The sequence below is a fragment of the Panulirus ornatus genome, chromosome 72, assembly GCF_036320965.1.
Source record: "Panulirus ornatus isolate Po-2019 chromosome 72, ASM3632096v1, whole genome shotgun sequence".
Classification (NCBI taxonomy): domain Eukaryota; kingdom Metazoa; phylum Arthropoda; class Malacostraca; order Decapoda; family Palinuridae; genus Panulirus; species Panulirus ornatus.
In genome coordinates, this window is record NC_092295.1 from 12,175,998 (window position 1) to 12,185,344 (window position 9,347).

The 9,347-nt window shown below is 43.3% G+C and overlaps 1 protein-coding gene across 1 annotated transcript in view; it reads right to left on the reverse strand.

Annotated features, from left to right (window-relative positions):
* LOC139748147 (neuropeptide CCHamide-1 receptor-like) overlaps window positions 1–8,598 on the reverse strand; it is a 242,201-nt gene extending 233,603 nt beyond the window's left edge. Inside the window, exon 1 of the mRNA XM_071660836.1 lies at window positions 6,824–8,598. Within this exon, the coding sequence (XP_071516937.1) occupies window positions 6,824–7,113 (290 nt within the window). The 5' untranslated portion in view covers window positions 7,114–8,598. The remainder of the gene's footprint in view (window positions 1–6,823) is intronic.
* Between the last annotated feature and the right edge of the window lie 749 nt (window positions 8,599–9,347).

The window sequence follows — 9,347 nt, forward strand, 5'->3', positions numbered from 1 at the left end:
ATACCCTCCCATATAATTTCCCAGGAATACTCAACAAACTTATACCTTTAATATTTGAGCATTCACTCTTCACCCCTTTACCTTTGTACAATGGCACTATGCAAGCATTCCGCCAGTCTTCAGGCACCTCACCTTGAGTTATACATACTTTGAATAACCTTACCAACCAGTCAACAATACAGTCACCCCCTTTTTTGATAAATTCCATTGCAATACCATCCAAACCCGCTGCCTTGCCGGTTTTTATCATCCACAGAGCTTTTACTTCCTCTTCTCTGTTTGTAAAATCATTCTCCCTAACCCTCTCACTTTACATTCCACTTTGACCAAAACACCCTATATCTGCCACTCTATCCTCAAACACGTTCAACAATCCCTCAAAATACTCACTCCATCTTCTCATATTACCATTACTTGTTATCACCTCCCCATTAACCCCCTTCACTGATGTTCCCATTTGTTCCCTTGTCTTACGCTCTTTTTTTACCTTCTTCCAAAACATCTTTTTATTCTCTCTATATCTAATGATACTCTCTCACCCCAACTCTCATTTGCCCTCTTTTTCACCTCCTGCTCCTTTCTCTTAACCTCCTGCCTCTTTTTTTTATACATCGCCCAGTCATTTGTAGTAGTTCCCTTCAAAAATCGTCCAAATGCCTTACTCTTCTCTTTCACTAATAATCTTACTTCTACATCCCACTACTCACTAACTTTTCTAATCTTCTCACCTCCCACGCTTCTTATGCCACAAGCATCTTTTCCGCAAGCCATCACTACTTCCCTAAACACATCCCATTCCTCCCCCACTCCCCTTTCGTCCTTTGTTCTCGCTTTTCTCCATTCTGTACTCAGTCTCTCCTGGTACTTCCCCACACAAGGGTCCTTCCCAAGCTCACTTACTCTCACCACTCTCTTCACTCCAACATTCTCTCTTCTTTTTTGAGAACCTCTACAAATCTTCGCCTTCGCCTCCATAAGATTATGATCAAACACCCTTTCAGTTGCACCTCTCGGCACATTCACATCCAAAAGTTTCTCTTTCTCGCGCCTATCAATTAACACGTAATCCAATAACGCTCTCTGGCCATCTCTCATGCTTACATACCTATACTTATTTCTCTCTTTTTAAACCACTCATTCCCAATCACCAATCCTTTTACAGCACAAATCTACAAGCTCTTCACCATTTCCATTTACAACACTGAACACCTCATGTATACAAATCATTCCCTCAACTGCCACATTACTCACCTTTGCATTCAAATCACCCATCACTATAACCCGGTCTCGTGCATCAAAACTACTAACACACTCACTCAGCTGCTCCCAAAACAATTGCCTCTCATGATCTTTCTTCTCATGACCAGGTGCATATGCACCAATAATCACCTATCTCTCTCAATCCACTTTCAGTTTCACCCATATCAATCTAGAGTTACTTTCTTACACTCTGTCACATACTCTCACCATTCCTGTTTTAGGAGCAGTGATACTCCTTCCCTTGCTCTTGTCCTTTCACTAACCACTGACTTTACTCCCAAGACATTCCCAGACCACTCTTCCCCTTTACCATTGAGCTTCGTTTCACTTACAGCCAAAAGATCCAGGTTCCTTTCCTGAAACATACTACCTAACTCTCCTTTTTTTCTCGTCTTGGTTACATCCACACACATTTAGACTCCCCAATCTGAGCCTTCGAAGAGGATGAGCACTCTCCGCGTGACTCCTTCTTCTGTTTCCCCTTTTAGAAGGTTATAATACAAGGAGGGTATTTCTAGCCCCCCGCTCCCGTCCTCTTTAGTCGCATTACATATCTACAAATAAATATATATTTTTTTTTTTTTTTGCTTTGTCGCTGTCTCCCGCGTTTGCGAGGTAGCGCAAGGAGACAGACGAAAGAAATGGCCCAACCCACCCTCATACACATGTATATACATACGTCCACACACGCAAATATACATACCTACACAGCTTTCCATGGTTTACCCCAGACGCTTCACATGCCCTACTTCAATCCACTGACAGCACGTCAACCCCGGTATACCACATCGCTCCAATTCACTCTATTCCTTGCCCTCCTTTCACCCTCCTGCATGTTCAGGCCCCGATCACACAAAATCTTTTTCACTCCATCTTTCCACCTCCAATTTGGTCTCCCTCTTCTCCTCGTTCCCTCCACCTCCGACACATATATCCTCTTGGTCAATCTTTCCTCATTCATTCTCTCCATGTGACCAAACCATTTCAAAACACCCTCTTCTGCTCTCTCAACCACGCTCTTTTTATTTCCACACATCTCTCTTACCCTTACGTTACTTACTCGATCAAACCACCTCACACCACACATTGTCCTCAAACATCTCATTTCCAGCACATCCATCCTCCTGCGCACAACTCTATCCATAGCCCACGCCTCGCAACCATACAACATTGTTGGAACCACTATTCCTTCAAACATACCCATTTTTGCTTTCCGAGATAATGTTCTCGACTTCCACACATTCTTCAAGGCTCCCAGAATTTTCGCCCCCTCCCCCACCCTATGATCCACTTCCGCTTCCATGTTTCCATCCGCTGCCAGATCCACTCCCAGATATCTAAAACACTTCACTTCCTCCAGTTTTTCTCCATTCAAACTCACCTCCCAATTGACTTGACCCTCAACCCTACTGTACCTAATAACCTTGCTCTTATTCACATTTACTCTTAACTTTCTTCTTTCACACACTTTACCAAACTCAGTCACCAGCTTCTGCAGTTTCTCACATGAATCAGCCACCAGCACTGTATCATCAGCGAACAACAACTGACTCACTTCCCAAGCTCTCTCATCCCCAACAGACTTCATACTTGCCCCTCTTTCCAAAACTCTTGCATTTACCTCCCTAACAACCCCATCCATAAACAAATTAAACAACCATGGAGACATCACACACCCCGGCCGCAAACCTACATTCACTGAGAACCAATCACTTTCCTCTCTTCCTACACGTACACATGCCTTACATCCTCGATAAAAACTTTTCACTGCTTCTAACAACTTTCCTCCCACACCATATATTCTTAATACCTTCCACAGAGCATCTCTATCAACTCTATCATATGCCTTCTCCAGATCCATAAATGCTACATACAAATCCATTTGCTTTTCTAAGTATTTCTCACATACATTCTTCAAAGCAAACACCTGATCCACACATCCTCTACCACTAGTAGTGAAATTGGAGAAAAATGTAGCTTAGACATTGAAGCCTATTGATACAGTGGTTAAATTGATGAGAACTGCTATTGACGTTTGTGTAAATAAATTATACATTTCCTTTTTTCCATAGCCAGAGGTTGAACCATTGTGACATTCATTTTTTTCATTCATTTCAAGCTAGAAGTTTCAGTTTTCTAAATTGTTTCTTACATTTTTCATATGTATATATATATGTATGTGTGTGTGTGTGTATATGTGCATATGTATGTGTATGTGTGTGTATGTGTATATGTATATATATATATGTATATTATCCCTGGGGATAGGGGTGAAAGAATACTTCCCACGTATTCCTCGCGTGTCGTAGAAAGCGACTAGAGGGGACGGGAGCGGGGGGCCAGAAATCCTCCCCTCCTTGTATTAACTTTCTAAAATGGGAAACAGAATATATATATATATATATATATATATATATATATATATATATATATATATATATATATATATATATATATATATATATATATATATATATATATATATATATATATATATATATATATATATATATATATATATTTATATATATATATGTATATATGTATATATATATATATATATATATATTGCATGCGTATTTGTGTTTGAATTTTGCCATTCCAGTGTAAGCATGCATAAGACTGACGGCAACTTTGATGTTATAAATTGCCACCAATGAAAATCCTGGCTACAGTGTACTGTGTAAATTTCTGTCCAGTTGTTTAAGCTCTACGTGTGTGTGTGTGTGTGTGTGTGTGTGTGTGTGTGTGGGTGTGTGTGTATTCTCTCTAAATTATTAGCGCACCTTAATTCAGTCTGCAACGTTTGATCATCTTTTTCCACTTGTTTAATGTTGACCCGTATGTTGGAGCAACGCCTTGTTTACCCTCATTTCCTTTCCTTCCTCACTCGTTTCTATTTTCTCTCCAACAGCTCAAGTAAACCCTATTTTCTTCTTTTCTCTTTCTAAGGAAACGTATTGAAACTTGACAAGACATTCCCCTCGTATATTACGACGGACTTGTCTTTTACATTTATTTCTTTTACGTTCTTTTCTCTTCCTTTTCCTGTGTTTTTTCGAAGTCTGACTGATCAGGGTCCATGTGTCTTACTTTGTGTGATTAAAGTCTACTGAAGTCAGCTCTTTTCCTGAGAGAGAGAGAGAGAGAGAGAGAGAGAGAGAGAGAGAGAGAGAGAGAGAGAGAGAGAGAGAGAGAGAGAGAGAGAGAGAGAGAGAGAGAGAGAGAGAGAGAAGAGGATAGGGGGCTGACTATGGCATTTTATCGCATTCCTCTTCATCCCTCATGTCATTCCTCCCAACGACTGTTTTACACAATATTTTTCGGTACAGGGAAAGAGCGGACCAGGTATCTCTCGCGCTGGCACGTACCAGTGAAAATATCTGAAGCCACTGGTAGGTGTTCTCGAACTCCGCCAACAGCTTGAGGTTACGCCTCGGAGGAAGTCGTCACTTTCCTAGAAGGCTACATTATCGTCAGTTGACGAAAAGGGAGTAAAATCTCGACAAGGAACCTCTTGCTTCAATGGAGTCCATCCTGTCCCTGCTACTGAGTGTAGCGCAGCCTTGAAGATGTAGGAGCTCCTGTATGAGGGAGTTCTGGGTTATAGCCTGTCCCTGCTACTGAGTGTAGCGCAGCCTTGAAGATGTAGGAGCTCCTGTATGAGGGAGTCCTGGGTTATAGCCTGTCCCTGCTACTGAGTGTAGCGCAGCCTTGAAGATGTAGGAGCTCCTGTATGAGGGAGTTCTGGGTTATAGCCTGTCCCTGCTACTGAGTGTAGCGCAGCCTTGAAGCTGTAGGAGCCCATGTATGAGGGAGTTACTAGGTTATAGCCTGTCCCTGCTACTGAATGTAACGCAGCCTTGAAGGTGTAGGAGCCCATGTATGAGGGAGTTACTAGGTTATAGCCTTTCCCTGCTACTGAATGTAACGCAGCCGGGAAGGTGTAGGAGCCCATGTATGAGGGAGTTACTAGGTTATAGCCTTTCCCTGCTACTGAATGTAACGCAGTCTTGAAGCTGTAGGAGCCCATGTATGAGGGAGTTACTAGGTTATAGCCTTTCCCTGCTACTGAATGTAACGCAGTCTTGAAGCTGTAGGAGCTCCTGAGTAGGGAATCCTGAGTTATAGCTTCACAAATCCTTTATGAAAGTGGTCATGTGGTTGTATGATAATAATACTTCCGTTGAGCCCAGGTCGCGAGGAAGAGGTACGGTGTCGTGGACTACATGTTCGGTCAGGACGGTGGAATACATTCTTTGATGTTTCGAGATTAATGACTCGTCCAGTCTGTCAAGGCGACCCTCCTCCCTCCCTCCCTCCCTCCCTCCCTCCCTCGCTCCTTCACGGGTTTCTTACGGTAGTGACGTACGAAAGGTACAGGTTTGACACTAAAGGTAAAATGGAGGGGAGAATGTTGTGGGGAGGATGTTGTGGAGGAGAGGATGTTGTGGAGGAGAGGATGTTGTGGAGGAGAAGATATTGATTTTGTGTAGCGTAAGATTCATTCAAGTCTGAGTGGTATGTTAAGTACATTTTCCTATCTCTTTATTTATATATCACCCATACATGCCAGCCGTGTGTGTATGTGTGTGTGTGTGTGTGTGTGTGTGTGTGTGTGTGTGTGTCGTGATGAAATGTTCATTTGTGTGCGGTGATGTAAGTTGGGGTGAATGGTATTTCTTTCAGTGCTTTGAGGCTCAGAGAATCTCAGGGATGTTTCATGTATAGCAATCCTCTACAGATGGGGAGCACATCTGTAGCTTCTGTGTTACTCATTTTGAACTTGTGCCAATTATTCTTTGTGCTAAGTGACAATAATATTGCCTTTCAACAATATCAGTATATGTGTTCTTCTTGTAGGTAAGGAATGTAACGTGCTACGTATTGCATTCTCTGTAGCTTGGTCATGTGTGGTTAGGAGGGGCAGGTGGATGGGGGAGCGAAAAGCACCTCCCTGTAGAAAGGATCGTGATCTGGCTATGTATGGGTTCGACAGGGTTCCTAATCCTTAATTTCCACTGTTTGCTGTTACTGTTAACCAGTAATGTTAACGTGTAGACCATATCTGTTCTCCCTTTATCTGTTGGTTGATACGTTTTCAATACCTGGTCGTATATCCAGGCCAAGCTGCCTCTCCTGGCCGTGGTTGCGAGGATCTATAACTGCTGACGCCCACCCTGATGTGGTTTAGATAGTATCGAAAACTCTTCTCAAACGAGAACTCCCACAGTTACGCTACGCGCTTGGTTACGAGATCGTATGGTTAGACATGAACTCCAACAGAGTTACATACATGGGATCATACATCTCCCATACATATACATAGTACTCAGCGTACATAATCGCCTTTTTCGTATGGAATATCTTTTTACTTTCCATTTCAAAACGATGATCGCGACTGGAAATAGGACCAGAAATCATCGTAATGACATGAAAGATTAACTTACAAGTATTAAAGGATAAAGACACCAGTAATGTGTCTTCAACAGTTGCCTTCAGAACCAACCTGGCCAGATAGATGTGTGGCTTCGAACAGACAGAGTAACCAGGAGCGACTTACCTCAACTTCGGATGTTTGAGGAACATAAAGATGAGCGCCCCGTTGCCCACCACGCCTGTGATGAAAATCAGGGCGAAGACAATAGGGACCAGGTAGGTTTCTGGGCGCTCTGGGTACGGAGTATACGAGGTGTTGGCTGTGGCGCTCGAAGACCCGGAGAAGTTTAGCGACCACAACCCGTCCTCGAGAAACGTGGAGTTGATGCTTGTGTCGTTGCCATATATCACGAGGTCAGACTCCGTCAGATTCATCATCCACATCGTCTTTGAGATCATTTGAGAACTTTCCATTGTTATTGATTTTTGTATCACTTAATAGATTATAAGAATTATATCTCCACCTTCTTCTAAAAGGTTCCTAAGTTTGAGATGTCTCGCTCAATCTACATATGAGACACTTTAGAACTTTGTTAGAACGAGGAGGTATTATGACACTGACGAAGCTATCAGGTTGCTCACAACACTAGAATCCACCGAGTCTTTAACCATAAAGTCTCACAAACATATTACTCTTCCAGGAAGCTTAATAGGTTTAGAACCTCAGCTAGGTTCAGAGCTTCAGCCAGGTTCAGAGCTTCAGCCAGGTTCAGAGCTTCAGCCAGGTTCAGAACCTCAGCCAGGTTCAGAGCTTCAGCCAGGTTCAGAACTTCAGCAAGGTTCAGAACCTCAGCCTGGTTCAGAGCTTCAACCAAGTTCGAAGCTTCAGCCAAGTTCATAGGTTCAGTCATTTGTTTGAAACAACTAATGCAGTGGTACGAATGAACAGTTTCCCCCCAACTGAACATTCTTAAATACTTCACGTTGCTTCTTATTCATGTCCATGTTCATTTAGAGAACAGTTATTCCTATGTAACTATAACCCTGTGTATTGAACGATGAACAATAGTCTTTGACACTCACCTATTGAAATAAGTTAATAAATGAGCAATTGTAATGATCATTCCCTGCTATCTTGTAGTTACCTAGTGACATATAAGTTTATACCTATGATAAGTAAATGTATGATGTCTTCATTCAATACTTACTGGCTGGTCCAGGAATAAGCAAAGTTATCTTTCAATACGTAAGTTACAGATAAAACTTGATATGTATAATTATAAATGCACGAACACTTTTGGCCATCTCGAGCATATCATAACTGGTAACTAGATCATGTGAGAGATGTTATCATCAGCTTGTCAGTTTAGCACATGATCAACCATATAAGTTCTCAGCATCAGGCAGCTGACCCTACAGGGCTAAACACTTCTTGTTTTCCTCTCCACAGTGTTCTCAGTTAGCCTTCGTCGTTGGAAAAGTCAGTAGTTCAAACACATGCACCGCACACAAGAGAACAGCTTGGTATCAACGACTCTGTGTTCCATTTTCCAAGTTCTACTGATTGTTCCTCTCAAACTTCCCAGTTACTTAGCAGTGAACAAAATATGAAGTTTGTTGTCCCTCACTGAGTGACTCATTCACAAAAGTATTCGTTGCCACCTTTGCCACACTTACGTAATGTCATATCATCTTTGGAGTGAGTACTGACAGCCACCGTTTCTATGTGCTGTGAGTTACTGCTTGTGAGTTATGACACGACCCATGATTAACGCCTTCGTCTGTGATGTCAGGACCATTAAGCAACGCTCCAGGTTATGGGCAACACTTCAGCCTGCGACTAAAGCCATGCAAATTTGTTTTGGTGGAGCGCGAGGGGGTCGGTGAGCGGTGTCGCCGAACGTCATCCAAGCCAGCTCAGGAGCTGCGCCAGCGGGGTGTGTGTGCGTGTGTGGCGAGGACGAGGACCAGAGAGCGAGTGAGGGTGCCACGGGTTGCCGCCAGTGCCACGCTTTTATCCCTGGATGGCGGATCAGGGAGCGCTGCTCGAGCGCAGAGGCGGACAGTGTGGAGACTGGCCTCTGGATGGGTGTGTAGAAGGGAGTGTGGGTGTGTGTGGATGATGGCATGTGGAGGAGGTGAATGTGTGTGGGTGTGTGTGTGTTTAGTTAGGGGTTGAAATGGATGATGTAGACGAGTGTGAAAGATGTCTGAGGGGTTGTCGTGCGTATGGATGAGGAGAAAGCTTCGAGCATGGTTGAGTGAGTGGATGATGGCGGAGCGGGTTAGATGGTAGCACGAATGTGGGTATAGATGGTTTAAATGGGGAGGAGGAGGAGTTTTTAATGTATATGATTGTTGGGAATGATGTATTGATGTGAGTGGAACAGGGGCTTGGGCTGGCATATGTGGTTATTTGCGAGGGTGGATAAGAGAAGTTTGTACTGGGAGATATGAGGGATTTGTATGTTTAAGTGTGTGAATGATCGTGAGCGTAGGAGCTAGGGATGGATGGGATTGGGCGTAGCAAGGGTTGGGACAGCGGATGAACGTAAGAAAGGTGGGCGGGGATGTTGAGAGCGGGATGGTGTGAAGGTGTTAAGAATGAAGGAAAGGTATTTGGGTGGTTATGAGGGTGGGTTTAATGATGGTGTACCTACGAGGGCCACAAATGTTAGGTGACAGTAGAGAGACGAGGAAGATACTAG